Source organism: Diadema antillarum, unplaced genomic scaffold, assembly GCF_040938485.1.
Source record: "Diadema antillarum isolate AM-2024a unplaced genomic scaffold, OU_Dant_1.0 scf00000045, whole genome shotgun sequence".
Lineage (NCBI taxonomy): Eukaryota > Metazoa > Echinodermata > Echinoidea > Diadematoida > Diadematidae > Diadema > Diadema antillarum.
In genome coordinates this window covers 1,908,130-1,932,054 of record NW_027270934.1, presented here as the reverse complement: position 1 = coordinate 1,932,054, position 23,925 = coordinate 1,908,130, and the positions used below count along the sequence as shown (strand labels likewise).

The 23,925-nt window shown below is 38.3% G+C and overlaps 1 protein-coding gene across 1 annotated transcript; it reads left to right on the top strand.

Moving 5' to 3' along the window:
- Positions 1-9,606: 9,606 nt before the first annotated feature.
- Positions 9,607-16,417, top strand: LOC139714545 (transmembrane protein 18-like). The gene is made up of 5 exons (XM_071626240.1): positions 9,607-9,756; positions 12,686-12,803; positions 13,873-13,927; positions 14,891-14,984; positions 15,957-16,417. Exons 1-5 carry the CDS (start codon positions 9,685-9,687, stop codon positions 16,101-16,103), a joined length of 486 nt encoding a protein of 161 aa, XP_071482341.1. The 5' UTR covers positions 9,607-9,684; the 3' UTR covers positions 16,104-16,417.
- Positions 16,418-23,925: the final 7,508 nt, after the last annotated feature.

Below are 23,925 nucleotides of genomic sequence, written 5' to 3'. Positions count from 1 at the left end.
ATGCTGAAAATCGCCCAATTTCCCAATATATAAGCATTTTGTTTACGTCATCAGCTTCCAGCTGCGCAGCACCTCGCCCAAGCAGAGCATACATGTGCTTTAGAGCGCGTACATGCAAACCTCAAATACGTGCAACTTAAACTCCAAAGTTCATTGACCCTATCTGCAAAAATATCAAAAATCTTTCAAAAATCCATAAAAATTCCTGGATCGCTACCAAAATTTAATCTATCTGGTCCTTGTGTCATTATCAACTTTTCCCTGTAAGTGTTATTTATTTATCCACAATTCTTTTAGTTATCTTCTACACAGACAAACAAACAAACACACCAACAACTGCTGAAAACATAACCTCCTTCCTTGGCGGAGGTAATAAAATAATTGGTTGAGAAGAAGGCACCTTTTTCATTAACCTGACAAGTGAGGACACCCGTCCATCTGTCTCCACTATAAGGGCACAGTACCTACACTTTACAACTTCCTTACTCAATAAATCAATTCTTACATTATACTTTCATCGTACCGGTACCTACTTCATGAAGTTTGACTATGGATTCAAAATTTCCACAGTTTGACTAGTGAGCAACATCCATCATGAAGAACAATCCAGAATTTATTGCGGTTGAGTCACTTCAAGCCAGTTTCAAACTGGTAGCTTCACAAAACTATGAATAGTGCATATATACATCTTGTACATGTATTAAACAATAGCAATCAGAAGTATGCGATCTGTCTCTCGTTATACTATCCACACTGTCTCTTGACTTGACCTATGAGATTTCTGATAACCTTCTGGGTACTATGTCATCACTGTGTCTCATTCCATTGTTATGTATTATAGTCCATATTAACCTGTTGGGGGATGAGTCTTGAGTATACATCCTCAGGCAGGTGTCTTTATGCATGCTGTTGCAAAATCAGTCCATCCTCAATGGGTTAATTTTATGTACATCTCTTGACTAGTCACTTTGCCTCCAGATGTCCCTTTTTCTGTCCTTGTCCTTATCTCTGTTTCTGTATCTTCATCTATCACAATTATATATTTCTACATTACTGTACATTGTATTCATGCTAAGGGCATGCTTGCAAAATGTTTTTTACTTCGAGATAAGTGTTCAAAATGATCATATTGTTGTTTGTGGTTACACATATTTCGTTTACTGGAGTTATTTCATGCAAATGAACGGAATCGAACTGATTGTGATGACAGATGGCAGCGAGCAACTGTGTTAACTGTATGTTTTGTAGGCCTACACATTTGGACTTATCAAAATTTCAGAAGTAGGCAAGGTGTTGATTTTCCTGATTATACATGTATACGGCTGCCATCACATTCATGGTGAACAGTATTCAAAGATATAATTGCATTTTCTTTATTTCTGCAGCTCCATCTCTCTGGAACGCTCTTCCACTGAGGATCTGATCAGCAGAGACCATTGAAACATTTTAAAAGCTTCTGAAATCACGTATGTTCGCATCTTGTTTTGATTGAATTTTTAACGAATTGTTCATTGGGTGTATACCTCTATCTATCTCTTCCTTCTTTTTCAACCTTCTTATGTACAATTATGACTACGATGTATGCTATTCTTTTCATAATTACGTCCCTCTGCGCCTCAGAATAGGATACTAGATCGAAGGCACATTACAAATGCTGTACCGGTACTTATCATTATTATCATTATTCTTTTCGAGTGGTTAAGAAAGCAGCTCTAGATAGCTTCTGTTTGATAACCATGTCTACGTATGTATACCGGTACAGTTTATGCTCAGGATCAGGTATAGTGCTGTTGCCATCCACACCAACAGCATTGGTGAATAGTTACTATCCACTCTGAGCATTTAAGTGCACAATGGGTGATTTCAAGTTCGGTGCTTATGCTAGTGCTATCTCCCATCCATCTACAATAAATCAAGCTCCAATATCCACGGTCATATCAACAAAGCAATACAGATCACCATTATCAATCCTCAGCACTAGGTGCTGGAATCACAGCACCCCGAAGTCAGCAGGAATTGTACGACAAATTAGGTGATCATGCATGATTACAATCAAACATAACAGATGCAGCCATGACTGCTTAGTTTTAGACACGTAATGAGGAAGACAGATAAAACTACCACAAATTTCATCCCTTTTTTGAAACAAAACTAACTTAATTTTGCTCCAGGGCTCAGATTTATGTAGCCCTGGCCCTGTCTAGAGTGTTTGTGTACGTTACGCATGGGCGACTATTGCATTGGCATAGACTTTGCACGTAAAACGTACGTACATCTATTACAGAAGTGAATGTGGGTCTCACACGACAGTCAGTGCTAACACCAGCACCAAACTTGAAATGATGGAAATGATAATTCCAAGGAACTAGTGTTAGCCAATGGGAAAAAATGTATGTATTAAAATCGCTAACACAAACGGCAGAGCTGGGTTCAGCACCCGCCCTTCAACACCAAGTCCAGCACCAGCAACCGGAAATATGTCATAATTTTGAGGTCAACCTTCCAACACTGACTGATTTCAAGTTCAGTTTTACTGCCGGTGCTAGTGCTGAGATAGCATATTACTATTAGCACTAGCACTGGCCCGACAAGACGTCGTGCGTAGCTGTGTATATTATACACTAGCACTAGCACCAAACTTGAAATCACCCAATGTACGGTCTGTATGACGATGCACTGCTGACTTTAGCATCACACTAAATGATATGCTGGCCAAGAAAGATGAGATCAAGTTGAGGTACTAGGTATACATGATTAGCAATACACAGAAAGTGATCCGTTTCTGCTAAGGTGTACGTGCGTAATGTTTGTGTTTATCAATAAGACGTCAACCAAGCGTTGAGATCTGTGATCTGCAGTCATGCAGCAGAGAATGATGCATACCTGCGCGAGAGAGGCGTATTCAAGCTATGCGACAACTTATCATCGCTTCATTTATCTCAACAGAACATAGGGAATAAAGCAAATGTGGGGATTTCTGGGATTTGTAGTATGTTCATCGACGGCATATTATGATAGAGACGGCACGCATTATGTATGAATGACGACAACGACACAGCCAAGATTACAACGCGAGTCGCTGGACCTCACGTATCCACAATGACGGCGCGCTGACATGATCCAGCCCGACGGATCCCCGCCCCCATACCCCTTACCACATCACACAGAATATCAGTTGCACCTGCCATCATGACACAATCCTTCTCACATGATATTACACACATCACACGCACAAATAAACAAAAACACAACTGAATATTTACGACTTATACTGTACCTCATCCATATTTATGTCAAGATTTCCGTCCCTTGCACGTACTATCAGCGACTGTCTGCGGAGGGCTCGATGTTATGCCTGCAAATCCCTTCAAATTCTCAATTCTCGCTCTGTTTTTCCCTCGATTCTACCCTGTCAGCGGCCAATGGCTTGGATGGCTGCAGCTCTCCCGTTCAGTGCGTTCTATAGCGATACGATGGGAAATCTACGAATCACGCACAACACACGGTATGCGTGCACTGTATTCGGGAGGGAGCTCGCCAGCATCGCATCACATAATGACACAATGAATGGACCAAAGCCATTCCATCATCACTGGATCGCCGCAATTCGTTTTGTACAGAGGAGTTGAATAACCATCAAAGTCACTTCTTTCTACCGGGAAATTATTCATAATTAGCAGGAAGCCTTGCGTAAAGAAAATGTAAATAATAGAAACATTGTAAGAATCATGGAGAGTGTTACACTTCCAAAGACTTGTTGAGAATAATCCCTTTAAATAGGTACAAAGCGATGACCTAATTAATTTCAATTTGTGTAGATTCAAACACGCAAAGTAAGTCACTTCAGCGCAGAAAAACAAAATAAAAACACATGCATAATAGGTGTGATTTATCATGATCATTTCTGTTGTCAATAGAACAGCGATTACTGATAACAACATTAGTGTTGAAGATAACAGCAATAACAACAATAAGATAGTAAACTAATAAAAAAAGATACTCATAATGGATGGCATGCATTTTTATTTTGGAAATATGAATACATTATACAAACATATTTTGTCTTCAGAGATTCTGGTTAAAACTAAAGGCAGAGGTGACTCCACTACAAGTCCTATTCACTGAGGGGCGCATCCCCGAAGTGAAAAGTACTTTAGGAGGCACCGACGGTCACCAGCTGTCTGAAGCACCTCCTCAATTCCCTCTTCCGTTTCCTTGATCAGCGTGTAGACATCCTCTTTTTTTCTTCTTCTTCTTTCCTTCCATTATTCCATCTATTCTGTCAAGTCGCGTCATGTTGTTGTTGTGTTTCTCCTGTTTTGTTTTGTCTTGTCTTAAATTATATTTGTGCTAAGTATTTGCAAATAAGTATTTCACAAGATTTTCTTTGAGTGGTTCACAATTATACAAGCTTGCTTTTTAGTGGACCTCTCAATTCATTTTTTTTTCTCACCTGAAGCATAACTTTTGTATTTGTTGCCAGTATGCACGCATATCTTTATCTGTATCATTTATCCTTTGCAAAGTCGAATGTATATGTTTGAGAAATGATTCCTCATTTATTCTGTGTTATGTTTCGTTGGAAAAAGAAAAATGAAAATAAATTAAATGAATTGAATTATAGTTTTAACCGGAAACTCGAAATAAAGTAGATGATATTTGTTTTATATTTGGGATGGGGGTTCCAGGGACGATACGAAGCAGGGCGCGATGTCAGATTTGCTTTGTGATGTCATAATTGATAATATATGAAGAGTTTTATTGCAAAATGAGCTAAGCGCCATTATCAAACATTTCAAAGTAAGTCCATCATCAGACAGAGCAAAATTAAACCTTTCCAGTAATACCTCACTTGTGACATATAACAAGGAATATTCTCGAAGTTATAGTCTATATGATTAAGAATATCCTGTATTTTCTTATTATTTACTTGCGAGTGTTTGTTTTTTAGCAGCTTTAATCGCAAATACCTCAAATTAACAAGAATGGAGTTAGCTCGTTTTGCTATAAAACTCTCCATATGTTTTGTTACATTTCACAGAGCGGCCGTACGAAGCAGGGCACGATGTCAGAATTGCTTTGTGATGTCACAATAGTGTTTTGTTACATTTCACAGAGTGCCCGTATACGAAGCATGGCGCGATGTCAAAATATTACAATAATGTTTTATTACATTTTACAGAGTGGCAGTATCGGAAGAAGCAGCGCGCATTGTCAGAATTGCTTTGTGATGTCACAATAATGTTTTGCTACATTTTACAGAGTGCCCGTACGAAGCACGACGCGATGTCAGAATTTCTTTGTGATGTCACAATAATGTTTTGTTACATTTTACAGAGTGGCAGTACCGGAAGAAGCAGTGCGCATTGTCAGAATTGCTTTGTGATGTCACAATAATGTATGTTTTGCTACATTTCACAGAGTGCCCATACGAAGCAGGGCGCGATGTCAGAATTACTTTGTGATGTCACAATAATATTTTGTTACATTTTACAGAGTGGCAGTACCGGGGGAAGCAGCGCGCATTGTCAGAACTGCTTTGTGATGTCACAATAATGTTGTGTTACATTTCACAGAGTGCCCGTTACACGAAGCAGGGAGAGATGTCAGAATTATTTTGTGAATTGTGATGTCACAATAATGTTTTGATACGTTTTACAGAGTGGCCGGAAGAAGCAGCGCGCAATGTTAGAATTGCTTTGATGTCAAAGTATTCCAAGTTAGGCCTACTTTAGGCCTAATTTTTGATCCCAAATATGATTATATATGCTTGTATTTTCAACTATTTCAGAATGTTGGAATGTTTAGCACTCCATAGTACATGAATACTATTTGGAAAGTGGTGACGACAGACGTCGCTGTTTATGACAACATTATCCAAGTAGTGTAGTGTGAAGTGAAGTATTGTGAAGTATTCTTTATCTTCTTATCTCCTATTTATGCCTGCCTCACGAAACAACGATGATACGTTTCAGACTTATTTTAATTATATTGAGAAAGGGGGAGGAAGAGAGAGAGGGTGATCTATTGACAAAAAAATTATTGAATAAATAATACAATTGAAAATGTTTTGTACTCATAATCAAAGCACAATTTCTCTGCGCGTTGGTATTTCTATCGATATAGGGCCTGATAGTTGAAAGGATCTGGTTTTAAAAAAAAGACACACACACACACACACACACACACATACACATACACACACACGATTTCACATGAGTATTAAGAATTGATGTGTGCAATCAAGCGTGAAATATAGTTTTAGTCGTATTGATATTGCTGGTAAGTTATTATACTGGTCATAATCACAAGGAAAGCACTTTTTTCTATGTCACTAAAGGTTCAGAAACTCAAGCTTCCTGTGGATATTCAATGCGAACTGTTTGATCAGTTAGTGTCACCAATACTATTGTATGGGTGTGAAGTTTGGGGTTTTGAGGATTTGAATCAAATCGAAATTTTTCATAGGAAATTCTTGAAATCGTTGTTATGTGTACCTGGTAAATAAATTTACACCAGATTGTATGGGTATATGCAGAAACCGGGAGAACACGACTGGCTAATACTGCTAAATATCGTATGGTTAGCTTCTGGCTGAGGATCGTAAGGGGTTCTTCTGCTAAATATTCATTCAGGTTTTATACACTCCAAAGATTATAAGTCAACAGGACACGACCTTTATATTTAAGTGGATATCTCATATTGAGGAAATTTTAAACCATGCTGGTCTTGGTGTTGTATGGCTAAAAAAGGGGAAGGATTTAGTAACTGAGCCGGATATTGAGCACCTTGAAACTGAGATTAAGTGATATGTCTAAACAGGATTTGATAGCAAATGTTTGGTCAAATGGAGTATGTTTAAATTATAGGATTTTTAAGACGAATAGTCTCTTTGAAAGGTATTTAGTCCAGTTGAGTAAGAGGGATAGAATTTCATTGGGCCGTTTTAGATGTAGGTCACATCAGTTCCCAGTTAATAATAGAAGATTTGTACAGTCATTTGATGAAAGGGATGTTCAATGCCCTTGTTGTGATAGACATGAAACAGGTGATGACTTTCACTATGTTTTCGTATGCCCCTTCTTTGAAAAATGAAAGACAGTTATATTTAAGCAATCATTTGGTTGAATGTCCTTGCTCAGTACACATGTCCAGATTATTTTCATGTTCGCATTTAGGACAGCTTAAAAGATTAGTATTATTTGTGAGGCTGATCATGTCATATTTTGCAAACTTGCAGAAGCCTGAACAAGTTGAGTGTACTGTAGTCAAGAAAGAAAATATTGTAACTCGTAGTTGTAGAAAAATTAAGCATCCAGTGATACTCGATCTGTAGTAGTTGTATGTTACGATTGTTTGGTCGTATGGTTCATACGATTAGTTAACCTTGCTTGCCAATTTGTATATCACTGTATATACTGTATGTTTAGTAGGTATAGACCATTTTATATACATCCTTGTAATATATCACAAACATGTATTTTTTGTTATTGTAACGACCATATCTTGTATTTATGTGTTGTACTCTCATACCCCGGAATGGGGTCGGAAGAGTCGATAAAATCTAAATCTAAATCTAAATCACTACATCTTGACTATTTTGTAGCTATTTATAGCACTTCTGGACCTGTCGTTTTGTTCCTCCTCTAGACCTATATACGCTACGTCTTCTTCTTTTCCTTTATTTCAAGAAATAACCGTTGCTTGTAGGACTGAGCACTGCGGCGAGACTGATCTCCAGTTAGTAGGCCTATGGCAACTGGAGACCGACATAGTAGTGTTTTAACAAGGAGGTTCTCTCGTACCTCCTTGGTTATACTGTGGTCCTATCTGTGGGCTGACGAGACCGACTATTGATGATGGGAGTGTAGGCGTATATGCCAGACGCAAACCTTCTTTGGTGTTAAGGAAGGAGTAAAGAAGGAAATAATAAAGGGAATCTCCGTGCCACGGCATTTTGAGAAGACGGTAAAAAGTAAGCTCTATAATGACTGTCAATTTAAAGAAATATATGTATATTCTGATAACGGCCTTTACCAACCATTTCAAAGTTTAAAGTTCTCAATTCTTCTGTACATTACGTATAGCACAAGGAAAAGGAATTATCATATCGTACGTTATCCATTTTCAGCACGTTGACGTTGAATGACGGACCAGGGAGGTGTATGATAAAGTAGCTGTGCAATAATTATTTTTCAGGTTTGCCATAAGGGGGATTTGTTGTTACTTTTGCTTCTTCTTCTAAAAAGGTATATAGAATGGATTGAACGCCTGTCGCGCCCTTAAACCATAACTTGGTTTATTCCGCAACTTGCCGTGTAAGCTCTTCAACATACACCACACATGCATACACGAATGTGCTGCTTGCCCGCGCGTACGCACTGGCAGATATTTTATTTCTGGTAGCGTAGGCGGCGAGTCACGGTTTAAGCCAAAGTTATGGTTTCGAACCTCGACAAACGTCTCTGTCAACAGCTAGGCGAACTTCCAAAACAGAAACATCAACCTGCAAAAAATCAGTTGATTCGTGACTACACCTGTCACTGGTTGTCATCTGGGGCGATGAAGAAGGCAAAATACATGATGGTGATTACGGTTGACGCAGACCATGCATGTGCATGCGGACAAGGAAGATATATGTTGTTGTTGTTGTTGTTATCATTATTATTTTGATTTTTAATGCGCATGTCATTCAATTGTGAATATTTACGCCTAATACATAAAATTTACATACTGATATCTTGTTTTCATTTAAAGAAAACGAATTCAAATCAATATAAGGGAGAAAAAACTATGCTGCATTATTGCCACAATTTTGGAGATTCTGAATAGACTGTCATCATACGTCATGGACCCTTTTTGACGTATTTTCTGTATTGGTCATATTGACATTAGCATTGGAATTGATTTGCTGCTCGTGAATGTAGGCTTGTGAATCAGAGCAGGGGCCCCCTCCCCCCCCCCCCCCCCCCCCCCCCCCATCCACACACACGCTCTTATCAACAACAACAAAAAAAAAAAAAAAAACCCACGGAAAATAATGATTTAAAAATTCACACACACACACACACACACACACACACCAAAATCCACAAATTTGCCAGGGTCCCAATCCCGAGTTTCTTCCCGTCACCAAAGTCACCGTGGAAGGGGGAAGGGGTGATACCAGGGAGGTGGAAGAGAGATATCAATTTTCCTTGACCCAAGAGCATTTCCCTCGCCTCCATTACCAATCCCCCTCCCCACCCCACCCCCACCGTCACCACCTCCATTCTTATAGAAAAATAAAACAAAACTGCGGCTCCATCACAGAAGTTAAGACACAAAAAGAGATTTTGTAAGATACCCGTCTACTATCACATGTATCAATAGTATATATTTTGTATTCCAACGTCGTAATTCGCAATTCGAAGCAGACAAAATGCATTTGGTTGTTATTCGACGAAAAATAAAATAAGTAAACAAAAATGACGTTTCCTTTTGGCTTGCCATAACCTTCAAAAGGTAAACTGAAAAGAAGCCACGAAGTGCATAAAGCTCTATACATAGAGATATTATGGCTGTATATACCTAGTGCATGATGATATCGACACGTAATGCATGTGTTTGTACGTGTGGTGGCGTTACGGTGCCAGTATAATTACCAGACTAAGCGAACAATTCTGCTTTTTTCCAACCATTGCGATGGACAACGACGATGGAAAAGATTCTGTTAGACTTGGGGAAATAGACAGCATGTGGTCATTTATCAAGCATGTAAGTTGATCTTTGGTAATTACATCTGTAAGCATCAGTCTGGTTCGTGGTGGGCCGTGGGGCAGGTCAAAGCCAAAGGCACGGGAAGCGGAAGGCACCCCGACTCTTGTCTTGCGGCGCGGCTGCACTCCCGGCTCCTGCTCTGCTGTGGCACACTACACACACTAGACACTGTCACTGCAGTAGCATTCGGTTCCCTTGAGTTGTCCTGCGAATTAATCTCTGTGACACAAAATGGAATTAAGAGAATGCAGCAATATTAGTAGAACACATCAGTGAAAGTTTGAGGAAAATTGAACGATCTGTTCAAAAGTTACGAATTTTTAAAGTTTCTGCGCTATCACTACGACACTAGACTAGGGCTATCTAGGCCTACTGCCTGGATAGATTAAAATGATGTCACATGCAAAGAACGATATGAATAAGGAAAATCAATGAAGTAAACATTCCCTTGACTTGTCACTGACTTATGTTAAGGATAATATTATTTCTCTTGCCTTCTGAAAGAGGCAAGTCAAGTGCTCTGGTATTTTCTTTAGTCGTTCTACACATGTGACATCACAAGCTGTAATTCCAGTCCGGGAAACCCGCTCATGAGGACCGCCCCCGCGTACGAGGATGGTCCCTCCTCATGAGGACCTCCCCCCGCCTCATGAGGCCCCCCGGGGAACGCCTCATGAGGCCCCCCATTCACTTCTTATTCATCTCACATCTGATGTATAAATTGTCGCAACTTTGCACGGTGATTTTTTGTTACACACACATGTCCACTATCCATGATGAAAAGAAGAAAAAATCCTGTCTGTTTTTTTTTTTTTAAAATCGAGTTTTAATCACCCGATGCAGAGCGCCCATCAAAACACGGGCGCCAGCGCGTTCGCACAATGCAAGACTGCCGCACCTAGCGGCCTGATCCGACTAAATATTTTCGATGCTTTTTTCTGCGGCTCTCACCTCTCCGCGCACGAATCAGCCTCGTGAAGCTGAAGTCTGACATCTTTTTACACAAATTCGTAACGAGAAAAATTAAATCAGTACTAACCTGATCTTGTCCATATATTCCAAATTACTATTCCACACTGATAGAGTAGGTGGGTAGATGACATACTCCAGTTTGTTAGCAAAATAATCACTTTGTAGGTATGACGAGTTCACTTTCTTCGTCAATTCCGCCCACGATTCCGCCGTTTGGGCGCTTTTTCTGGAATCGTCCCGCGACGCGACGTACGTCGCATCACATCACGCATCCAGCACATACTAAGTACCAGACTGGTATGTGCTGGATGCGTGATGTGATGCGACGTACGTCGCGTCGCGGGATGATTCCAGAGAAAGCGCCCAAACGGTAAGCGGGCGGCGGAATCGTGGGCGGAATTGACGAAGAAAGTGAACTCGTCATACCTACAAAGTGATTATTTTGCTAACAAACTGGAGTACGTCATCTACCCACCTACTCTATCAGTGTGGAATAGTAATTTGGAATATATGGACAAGATCAGGTTAGTACTGATTTAATTTTTCTCGTTACGAATTTGTGTAAAAAGATGTCAGACTTCAGCTTCACGAGGCTAATTCATGCGCGGAGAGGTGAGAGCCGCAGAAAAAAGCATCGAAAATATTTAGTCGGATCAGGCCGCTAGGTGCGGCAGTCTTGCATTGTGCGAACGCGCTGGCGCCCGTGTTTTGATGGGCGCTCTGCATCGGGTGATTAAAACTCGATTTAAAAAAAAAAAACAGACAGGATTTTTTCTTCTTTTCATCATGGATAGTGGACATGTGTGTGTAACAAAAAATCACCGTGCAAAGTTGCGACAATTTATACGTCAGATGTGAGATGAATAAGAAGTGAATGGGGGGCCTCATGAGGCGTTCCCCGGGGGGCCTCATGAGGCGGGGGGAGGTCCTCATGAGGAGGGACCATCCTCGTACGCGGGGGCGGTCCTCATGAGCGGGTTTCCCGGACTGATTCTGGTAGTCTTCTCATCCAGCGATGGCGGCACTGAAACTGTAAAAATTCATAACTTTGAACAGATTGTCTGATTTTCCTCAAATTTTTATGATGTGTTCTATCAATGTTGCTGCATTCTCTTAATTAATTCACATATGTGAAGGTGAACTTGTCCTTTAAGATTTCGTTGTACATATATGTTCAACTTTACTTTTACACCCAGTGTATGTATGCTTTGAAGCAAAAAGGGAGTTCTGAAGCCTCCTTTAGCAGCCTCACGCGAACAGCCTTTCAAGTCCGTATAAACTGATAGAATTCAGAAAAAGGAGGTGCAGTCAGGTTAGGTTCTGAGGTGGTTTCAGAGACTGCTATACTGTACAACCCTCGAAGAGCCTTGGCTGCAGTATAAATGCTTGGGGGTTCGAGAAGCCACTCTGTTGCCGGCTTAGAAGTTATAACATTGACCAACCACCGCTGAAAAACACCACACAACTTGCACACTTTGCACACTCAATCATATTTGCAGTTATGTGAGAAATTCAAAATCCCTTGCCATGTATTTGGAGGGGAACTTGGTTGCCATGAAAACGGAGCCAGTTGGGTCTGCTAGGGCCTGCTAACTAGGGCTTGCTTTGGCCGAAATCAGCTCGTGCAGTATGAAGAGACGAGAGACCACTTTTTAAAGCGGGTTTTCGAACCTCTTCGAAGAGGCTTGAAACTCACTCGCAGTATAAATGGGGTTCAAATGTATTAGTTTCAGTTTTAAGTTTAGTATTAATTTAGACACAGTGTACCAGTATTTATTCATGCAACTCTATTTGTGTGTGTGTGGGGGGGGGGGGGGGGGGGGGGGATGGGGTGATGATATCATTGGCCTTTGCTTAAAGCACAGAGTATCCAATGGTAAATATAATTGTCTCCTTTACTTTAAGAGGAGATGATCATTGCATATATAGTTGTTTCTCTCATTGTTTCCCACAGATTGACTGGACGGAGCCCTGGCTTCTCTCGCTGGTTGCATTTCACCTCTTTTGTCTCATCATCACCATCATCACCAGGAAGTACAACAACTTCCAGATCATCCTCTTCCTCATTATGTGTAAGAAAATCTTATATTTACTCCCAATATGTCTTCAAATCTCACAGCAAGTGAGTGACATCACAGAATATATATTTTTCACCCATATTATTGATTCAAGCTGATAGGGATTGATTTTTCTATGTAGAGTCTTCATGAGATTGATGTTATACATATATGTAAAAGTATATGAAGTGATGACTTTTAGTTTCAGGGAGAACTTCTTCTCTTTCTAGGCTCTTCTTCTGCCAAGCAACAGTCCCTGCAATTTAGGACTATGTACACATGATGTTACTGAAAGCATTTCTCCCTCATTTACTTCACTATGCAAACCTTCAAGCAGGACATGACTTTAATTTGGTTGAATCAGCACTACGACAAAAGATGCTGTGCCATCATTTTATGATATGACACTTGTATGTATTTCCATTTTAGTGCATGTTGATACAGAGCCTCGTACAGTGGAAACTCAAAGACATCTGATATAATAAAATATCTGATATATATAGAACAAATTTTCTTGGTCCAAATAATCTCATTGCTACTAAGTTTCCACTACTTGTTACAAGTTTCAAAAGCAATGGGTTATAACTAAAGGTGAAGTAAAGATTGTAACTATCCTGTCAATAGGAATACTGTATCATGCTCCTTAGGGATTTTGGAAATGATTACTTGCATATTCAAAGGGAAAAATCAAATATAGATCAATGCTAATACATTGACTTTCTTTGTGGGGGGGGGGGGGCTTTAACAGTGTAATAATCATCAATGAATGTCAGCATTCATAATGAGTAGTCAGCTGAAACAAATTACAATACAGGTAGTTTGCAGTTCTGAAGTCTCCACATTCAGTTTTTCCATTGTTCCAAGAAATGTAGAATAGATACTGCAGTTGAATATTTTGGGAACATTTAATTGCTATTTTATACTCTTGAGCTGTGTATCTGAAGAATCAAATCAGTGAATCTTTTTGTACAAAACTATGACTCAAATTTGTTGGTGAAATTTCAAGATTTCTTTGATAATAATGAATCATTCATCCTGGCTAGTTTGTAATTGTAAATGTTTTGATTTTGTTTTGTCCCTGCAGTACTGATGATTTACTTGTCTGAGTATCTCAATGAGTATGCTGCCAAACATTACAGGTATATGTAATCCATGTCTTTGTTTCAAGGAATAACATACTTTTATACCCACTTTTATGCTTCTTGAAATTTACTGCACATTCCTCACTAACCAATGCAGATGCCTGGAAATCAATTGCCTATGAATAGAGATTGCCTAATCCCTCTTTCCTTACCATTACCTTCCTGTTGGACTGAGGCATAATGAATGCCCTAGTTTACTGGCTTACTGATAGTCAGGTCAGGTGTAGAGTAATGAATGAATGCTGATGAAAAAGGATCTTTAGCAAATTGAATTTACAGGACACGGGTTAAGCAAATTTGGAGGAAGATGGCAAATTGTTGTTATTGTTTTATGTGCATATCATGTTCACAATGCTGTCATGGTAATAGTCATTCTCACAATATTGTATGATAAGCCTGTTTTGGGGGGAATTGTAAAATGAAAAGGACGTTTCCGATTTTGAAAAATAGGCCAAGCCATCGCTAATAGCACTACCATGCTCAGTTTTTGTTGTAGCTTCTCTAATGTTGACTTTTAGTTAGATTTCTTAAAATGTAATTGCAGAGAGCGGCATGTGAAAGTTCTGTGCAATTTAACAGAACATTATTAGGTTTTTATTTTGTCAATATTGAAGTATGTACACATTGTAGATGGGATAGTATGAGAAAAGGGACTCCTAGAAATTCAGACTGCATACTGTAATTACTGTATAGTCTTAGTTCTCAGGCAGAATACTAGGAGCTCTGGCTCGAAAGATCATTTAGGAGTGGTGCCAGAGGAATGCAGTCTGTCCATATTTTTTTGTTTTTCAGTGACATCTTTCTTTTGTTTATTTGCCCAATTGTGATTGGCTATTCCCACAAAGGTATTCTTTCCTGCTAGATGTAAACATTATTAAATTGACTCTGTAGTTCAGTACTGTATATATGTAATCAATTAACTTTTTGAGTTCTTATCATGAATTATCTCTTTACTTCCAGGATGTTTTCAAGATTACAGTACTTCGATTCAAGTGGGCTCTTTATATCTGTGGTGTACAACATCCCCCTTCTTATAAACTGTTTAGTGATGATTGTAAGTACCTCCATCTGTTCATCATATTATACCAACTAAAGATCAGTGTATTTTCACCGGCAACAATCTAATTGTAATGACTTGAATATCAGATACCATTTATTTAATGCATTATGCTTCTTTGATTTATTGGAAAACAGTGTGGGTATTAAAATGAACCATCCAACCAACTAGCCAAACAAACATTAAAGGGCACACTTGTTTTAATGCATGTATTTCTCAAGGCAAAGTGTTGAGATTATTCTGGATGAATTATTACACTAAGCAGAGTAAACATGGGTGAGTATCTGTAATAAAAGGGTCTGAAGACTGGTAGTCCAGACACAAAAATCAAGCCATGTGGGCATTGTGGCATAGTGGATAAGACTCCCAACTCCCAATCGGAAGGGCCCGAGTTCGATTCCCGCCCAGTGCTTATGTCCTTAGACAAGATGTTTTTACCCATCATGTCCCTCTCGACCCAGGTGTATAAATGGGTACTAGTACCTGGCAACGCTAGGGCAATAGTAATGGCAGGTTCCTCTGTTAGAGCAGTGGAAACACTGAAGAGGCTACTCTGGATAAAGAAGAAATTATTATTATTATTATTATTATTATTATTATTATTATTATTATTATTATTGTTATTATTATTATTGTTGTTATTATTATTATTATTATTATTATTATTATTATTATTATTATTATTATTATTATTATTATTATTATTATTAAATGTGAACACCGTTCCATTCTGCATCTAGTCCAAAACATAAAGAAAGCAAAGATGTAGGGATGCTCATGTAAGGCACTGTTCTAAATCTTGAGTATTGCATTTGTTTGTGTAGATGTTCAGATGACCAAGTTTGCACAAACTCTTACAAGAAAGTTAAAGAGAAAATGCAATGGTCCTTTCTCCAAGACTAGTCAACATGTTGTGGTGTACCATTTCTCACAAACCTGTCACAATCAAAACATACCATCTCTCCTCAGTGCATCTGGCTCCATACGGCAGCTCACATGATCGTGACAGTGAAACGAGGACAGCTGAAGGAGAGGCTGCAGGCACCGATCGAAGGGACGTCAGAGACGGCGGGAACGCTTCCAGAAAAGAACGATGAGAGCAAAAAGAAAGACTGATGCCTCTGACAGTGAGCTGCAGCCGCAAGTGCCCCGACTTTTGCATTCCCGGAAACTGTCATGATGTACCGATGCATGTTGCACAACGGAGGGAGGAACATTACATGTGGATCCTTCACGTTGATTTGTTTTCTTCTCGCTGCTCTACTGTTCAGACATCAAGAACTGTGGTCAAAGTTCTAGTCTTGTGGGAAGGCAACTTGCATCATCTCTTGTAGGAAGCCCCTGGACAATGTGCGATTGGCATGGACTGTGCCATGGTGTGGAGAAAAACTAATCCTTTCGTGGTGTCGGCTTGCGTTGGCCATCTTGTAGAAGCGTCATCCATTGTCATTCATTTTCACTGTTCATGCTGTACTTAACTTATTTTCCAGTCTTACGTTTATGTAGTTTATGTGATAATGGATGACAGTGAATGGGATACCAGGGAATGTTGGCTCTAACGAGTGCGATATCCCCTGGTATTCCATGAAATAAAGTCATCTTCATTATTATCTATAATCAATTATTTAGAAAAAGCATATAAACTGTAAAATCTAGTACTACAATTACTTCTACTAAGATTTGAAGTAGACTACACTTCACACACACACAAAAAAAGGATGACTTGCACTTGTAGAAAGAATTTGTGCACTTAGCAAGCATTCACACATTCAGTTTTTGCACAACCACTCTACCACAGTACCACAGTCACCTATGGGGTATTCATGCTTTAACCTAAAATGTATATGTTTCATTGAGTATGCTCTCATATTTCACTTGAAAATTGAGCAAACACAAAAATGCGTATTTAATACCTTGCTAAACTGCCTTATATAGCTGATTGTACTCCACGATTGCGAATTTAACCACTCCCGAAATACAGTATATGCCGTGTACAGTACATTGTGCAGATCGTGGCATGTACATTGCTTTGTTCATTGTCGTTGGTGAAGAAAGTCTTGTTGGAAGGAAGGAAGTCAAACTCGGTGCTGAATTCATGTAGGAGTTGACATTCACAACCATTCTTCATCTTTTTACTTCTTTTTCATGACAGCCCCCAGGGCTTCTATAACAATGCACCTTTACTCATTTTTATGTGCCATGATCATGTAAAAAAGTGTGAACACTGTGTATGTGTATCTACTACATTTATTAACATCATTATTTATGAATTATAATAGCATTACTGTCTGGACAGCCATGCTAGTTTACTCTGTTAATTGTTTTGTTTTTCTAGTTTCCTCTCTGTTTTTCTGTGTAATGTATAATGTGTAAATGTAATGTTGATAAAGGCAAGTCTGACTTTCGTTTGTGATGTACAGAATACCCCTGATAAAGCAAAAATTTAATACAACGTTGTACTCCTAAGTTTAAAAGAGTATGCTGTAATGCTCTGCAAGATGTCTGCTGCAAAGAATAATCATTCCCTTTCCAATGTGAAGACAATTTCCTTTCAAACTACATGTGGACATGATTGTTACATTCTACGAGTCATAGGACGCACATGCATGTTGGTAGAGGGTGCTCTTCTAAAGTGCTCTGTTTTTCTGTACAACTGCATGACTAACCTTCAAACTTGTGTAAAGTTGTATGTCTGAAACTTTTGCATAGAGGAAAAAGTTGTTTTTTCACCCTAATTCATTTCAACTTTGTTGTCTGCTTGGGAATAAAGTGTTAGATCCCTTACAGACCTTTGTCCTAGTTAAGATTAGTTCATTTTAACTGATTTTACATCTTCTTTTCTCAGTTTATTTTTATTTGAAGTAGTTATTATGATAAGATATCAGTTATCAATAATTAATTTAAAGTAGAGATATTATCATGTCCCATGGATCATGTGATGAACTTTACCAGCCCTTTACCATATCAAGTCTTCCTTAGTGATTTTAAAGCAATGTGTATACTGGCAACTCCCATTATAACAAAGTCCTTTTGACCGGCATTTTTCGTTTGTTACAGTGCATATCGAAATTTCATTATATCCAAATAAATTATGTATGTAAAGATAATTATTTATGATAATAATTCAAGGACCTGAGTATTTACTTGCATGTAACGAAATTTTGATCTAACCGTGTTCATTTTAATGGGAGTTCCCTGTACATATGTATCATGACTGTAACATTTTCCACATTGTGAAGCTATGAGGTCACACCACATGAAACTGTATACATCACACCCATGCAAGAATGGACAGTGCTATCAATTTTGCTATTTCCATTACCATGATGCAATTGTTTTACATTTTAACTCTGCTTTGAACATACAGCACACCTTAAAACTAAGTGCAGTTTACAGTGCACTCCCATTATAACGAAATTCCACTTACAAGGGAGTAAGAATTCAGGCCACAACATTATCCACTGTATGTTTTTAATTGTTTATTTGTTCGGTTATAACAAAATTTCATTATCAATGAAAGAAAACTGCCAGTCACAAGGACTTCGTTTTAATGGGGTTCACTGTACCTTATAACTCTGCTTCGAACACACACCTTAAAACTAAGTGCAGTGTGTATTGCTCAAGTGTGTAATTTGGCATACCTATTGTACAGGGGAACCTTGTTAACAAGGGCCTAAAAACCATAAAACATGGCAATTACATTGTTTTACACTGTATCAGGTTTCTCGCAACATCATGGTACATTGTACAAGAAACATTAAAGAGTCTGAACCAACAAAATCACCTTGATATATTGTTTTGTTATATCCAACCTCTATAAGGTTCTAATGTATATGATACCTAGCATAACATGTTCATGAAAGTGTTGTGGTCTTGTGGTTTGCAGGCTTTGCTACCAAGAGAGGGGTTCCAAGGTTCAAGCCCCAGCTTGATTTCAGTTATCTTGAGCAAACTGCAATGTACATTGTATTTTATCACAATATCCCCTTCTTTTGGGGTGTATAAACTGACTATGTACGAAAATTGTGTGTTGATGATTACAAATGTATTTTGTAGCATGCGTGGCAGTAAATGTCATTTCATTTCCATCGCAGGGACAATAGTGCAAAATTATCATTTTAAGTTTTCAGCACACAGAAGTTTCATGATACCAATTGTATGTCAACTTCTACATGTACTTGGTCAATGAGAGCAAGCGGTAGATTTCGCACACGTTTATTGGAGTTTAAATTTAAGAGTGAATGTGACATAGTGATGACATGAAACGGCAAAGACCTATCCACATTTTCAGTAACGCACCTGGTCCCGCACTGTACTCCCCCCCCCCCCCCCCCCCCACACACACACACTCACACACACATGTACTCGTGCAGAAGGGTATAGCCACGAGAAGTTGTCATATTCGAGAGATCATGGTAGAGTCGATCCATGCAGGTTCCGGACGTTTTCTTTCTTTCTTTCTTTCTTTCTGTCTTTCTGTCTTACTTCTTCCAAAGCAGTAGATGCGCTGACTGACAATACAACTTTTCACGTCCATATCGCTCTGAAAAATACACACAAACGAAGTTCAGAACTAGGGCCCTCTTGCATAGAAAAATCCATTCACAATCAGTCAGAAAATCAAATGTAAATTGGGTATCAGCCAATGAGAATTGAGTACTCGGAGATTCAATGTTTCGTATTTTTTTTAAGGGACTGTACAGTACTGGTTGAGGTGGGGATTCATGTTTTGAACATTCCTAAGTGAGATAATGAAAAGCCTCATGAAATATGAAAGAGCATGTAATTTTAAGAAGGATTCAACGTTTATATGATGAAAATTGGTTTTAAAATGGCTGAGATATCCAAAAAAGTGCTAATAATTAAAGGCGACATGACACAACTTTATTAGGATCTCTTTATTTCACCTTGTTTTTGGATATCTCAGCAATTTCAAAACCGATTTACATCGAATAAACTTTTGATACCCCTTAGAACTGCATGCTCTTTGACATCTCATAGAGTGGTTTCTGAATATCTCGCAACACGTTAAAAGCTAAATCCTCACCTCGACCAGATACTGTACACACCCTTTAAGGTGACCAGTAGGTTACCGAGTATTGTCAAAACAATTGGTGTGCATTACACAGTGTAATACATTATTCTGTTTACCATTGAGAAATACGTATGCAACATTCTGTGCTCATACTACAATGTATTTTCATTGTAACCCGATAATGAGAAGTATGACATGAATTGAAATGAATGGAATGGAATGAAATGAAATGAAATGAAATGAAATGAAATAGAATAGAAAAGAATACAATACAATGGAATACAATACAATACAATACAATGCAATACAATACAATACAATACAATACAATACAATACACATGTAGAATAGAATAGAATACAATACAATACAATACACATACACATACAGTATGTAGAATAGAATAGAATAGAATAGAATGGGATAGGATAGGATAGGATAGGATAGGGTAGGGTAGGGTAGGGTAGGATAGGATAGGGTAGGGTAGGGTAGGGTAGGATAGGATAGGATAGGATAGGGTAGGGTAGGGTAGGGTAGGATAGGATAGGATAGGATAGGGTAGGGTAGGGTAGGGTAGGATAGGATAGGATAGGATAGGGTAGGGTAGGATAGGATAGGATAGGATAGGATAGGGTAGGGTAGGGTAGGATAGGATAGGATAGGATAGGGTAGGGTAGGGTAGGGTAGGGTAGGATAGGATAGGATAGGGTAGGGTAGGGTAGGGTAGGGTAGGATAGGATAGGATAGGATAGGATAGGGTAGGGTAGGGTAGGATAGGATAGGATAGGATAGGATAGGATAGGATAGGATGGATAGGATAGGATAGGATTTAATCGCATCGACTTGATTTCAAATTTTATGCAACAGGGCCTTGGACTAGTGGTTTGGGTGCACAAGGGTTGAACACTCCGATCATTAAGAATTGGTGGGAAAGAATGCTCCAAAAATCAAACTCCAGTATTATTGTCATGACCTCCCCAAGAATTGAGTGTATTTGCTGGGAGGATATATGTTTGCTCTCAGGCATGCCGTAATCTCGCTGTTCAACCCGAGAGAACAAAAGATGAGTAATTCGTACTGTTTACTTTGTTAAATTCGATGCGCAAGAAATATTATAAGAAGGCACCAATTTCCCTCTGAACCTCCTCCATGCCTTTGTCTGAAGACGAGTCATGCTACATACACGTGCCTTTCAGTTTTTTTAATTTAAATTATTAAAGAAATGGCGCGCACGTACAAATTAAAGTGTAGGTTTTGGATCTGTACTGGAATGACTCTTGACAAAGAGTCCAGAGTTGAACACCATTATTTTCTTTGTTGATTTTTGTTAAGTTTTCAAAGGGCCTCAGAAAGAGGCTGTGCAGTTCAAAGATACTACATGTACTAATGACTGATATAAAGGCTCCCGGAAGGCGTTCATTGAGTGTGTTCGATTTGTTTGTTTGTTTGTTTGTTTGTTTGTTTGTTTGTTTGTTTTCGTCCTGTGATAAATTAGTAATTTCAGCGAAGTTGCCGGTTTTGAGAATCGAGGAACCAAAATATTAAACCTCGTGATATGTTATTGATTGAAAAAAAAAATCATAAATCACCGGCTGTCAGGGGAATCATTCAGATCAAAGAAAAATTGACTTAATCGTGATTCTATAGTCAAACAAGCAAAATACTTGGAAGAATTTTTAGGCTTGTGTTCACTGAAATTGTCAACAATTGTAACATCATTCCACTCTTAAGAAGTATACGTTTCCGTTTGATGTTGTGATCAGAAGCAAATTAAGGATCGGTATGTGGCCGTTGTGGTTATACGAGAAATATAGGAGAGTTACAGCTTGAAATAACCACGACTATGTGTTAAGAGGTACTCGTTCTCTGTATACAAAGCTCTTGTGATAAGTGCAGTTCATTAGACCGTCTCAAAAAATAAAGGAGTCTATATCCAATTACCGTATAGTTTCATGTTTTTTTGATTAGTTGTAGTTTTTTTCACTACTACTGCTACTGCTGCTGCTACTACTACTGCTACTACTACTACTTATACTACTACTACAATAGATTGTACAATATACACACTCACAGACGCATATTAACTATAAAAAGAAAACATTCATCCACGCATATTTTTAAAGAAGTGACGTGAATAAGAGCAAAGAAGACAGTATAGCATTTAATTTCCATGTCAATATCTTTATTTCCCTGCACAGGAAACGTTGTTCAATATTTCCATGAAAAGTACAGAAGTATTCATCGAAATATAGGAAATGATAGATTACTCGTTGTGTTCATTGGTACAAATTAAGCCAGTTCGTTACTAGTTCATTGTGTTCATTGCATGGTACAAATTACGTCTTTTTCAATCTGTTTTTCTTTAAGGCACTTCTCTTGTTTTGAAAGCAACATAGTGCATGAGCTTGCCCGACGTCACAATTATTGAATTCGTGTTCAAACAACGAATACTGGTAAACTCGCGCAATGCAGGCGATCAGAAGGATTGGTTAGTTAGCACTTGGGAAACATACATGTATAATATTTCATTGTTTCCCATTATTACCATTATCTTGCTACATGTATTAAAACTGCCAAATACCAAGCTTACTGTCTGGTGGAAGCGCTCGAGAGCACTAATTAAAAGGATCACATAAATATTCATCACATCACAAATGCCTCTCTAAGTGAATTTACAAACCAAAATGCCTGTTGGTACAAATGACCCTTTTTTCTGCTCATGCGCAAAGTGGAATTATACGAACTGGTTCATTTCCTCCGAACAGAATCTGAAATAAACATTGACAGTAACACGCGGGATCATTGTCTTTTGGTTGCGTGAGAACTTCAGTTTAAAGAGAGATTCAGCAGAACAATGTTATATGAAAACAATCATACATAATAGATATCTCAATGCTTTGTGGGAAGGAACTTCATTGATTTTGACGGACACAGGTCACATTTATATGAGAAGTATGGGAATAAAACATTCACAAAAAGTAAAACCTTGTCTATGCTTAGAGTACCGATTGTCACGGAAAACTCTATATCGTTGTACATACTGTCTAAAGTCTCTGACATAGAAATAATTAACGGAGTTGCTATGAGTCAGAAGATGAACAATGTAGAACAAAATATCTATTATAATAAAGTATATGAGAAACGTGTTACAAACAGCAATAGAAAGAGAAATGAGACAGGAAAATGTTCTACCACAGTAAGTTACGTCTAGAAAATGTTTTAATCATAATACCGTAAATAAAACTATAGGTTACGTTATGATACACTTCTATAAGTAATGTTTTTGAAAAAATATTCATGTACCACATCATTTTACGAAGATAAACTCATTATTTCGAATGAGATTCGACATATCTTTGCAGCATTAGATACACAAGGTAGAATATCAGTCAGCACTCATTCACAATCTGATAGTCAACAACAACAACAAATATGTTTCTAACCGTTGTTTCTATAACCGCGAAAACAATGAACGAGGCAACAATATGATTGGTATGCCATCTAGTTAATACATGTATTCAATGAAATGGGATGACATCAGTTTATATATATATATATATATATATATATATATATATATATATGAATCAATAAGGTTTGGAAGGTATACACAATCATTATGCAATACACACTTTCTCCAGTTTGGTATTTCAATGGTATCTTCGATCGCTCGCAAGACGCAATTTCAAGAATTTATCGTAAATCGGTATGTAAAATAATACCCTATCACCTGATAATCTTTTTTTTTTTCTCGTACCCGAGTAATCATGGTAGCAAACCTGATAATATTCAGAAATATGATATTGTGTATGCTGTACAATCTCTTCCGTCATATCATTTCGTTGTTTCAAAATGTCTATCGAACATACAGTACATGTAAATACTGAATCATTATCTAAAGAC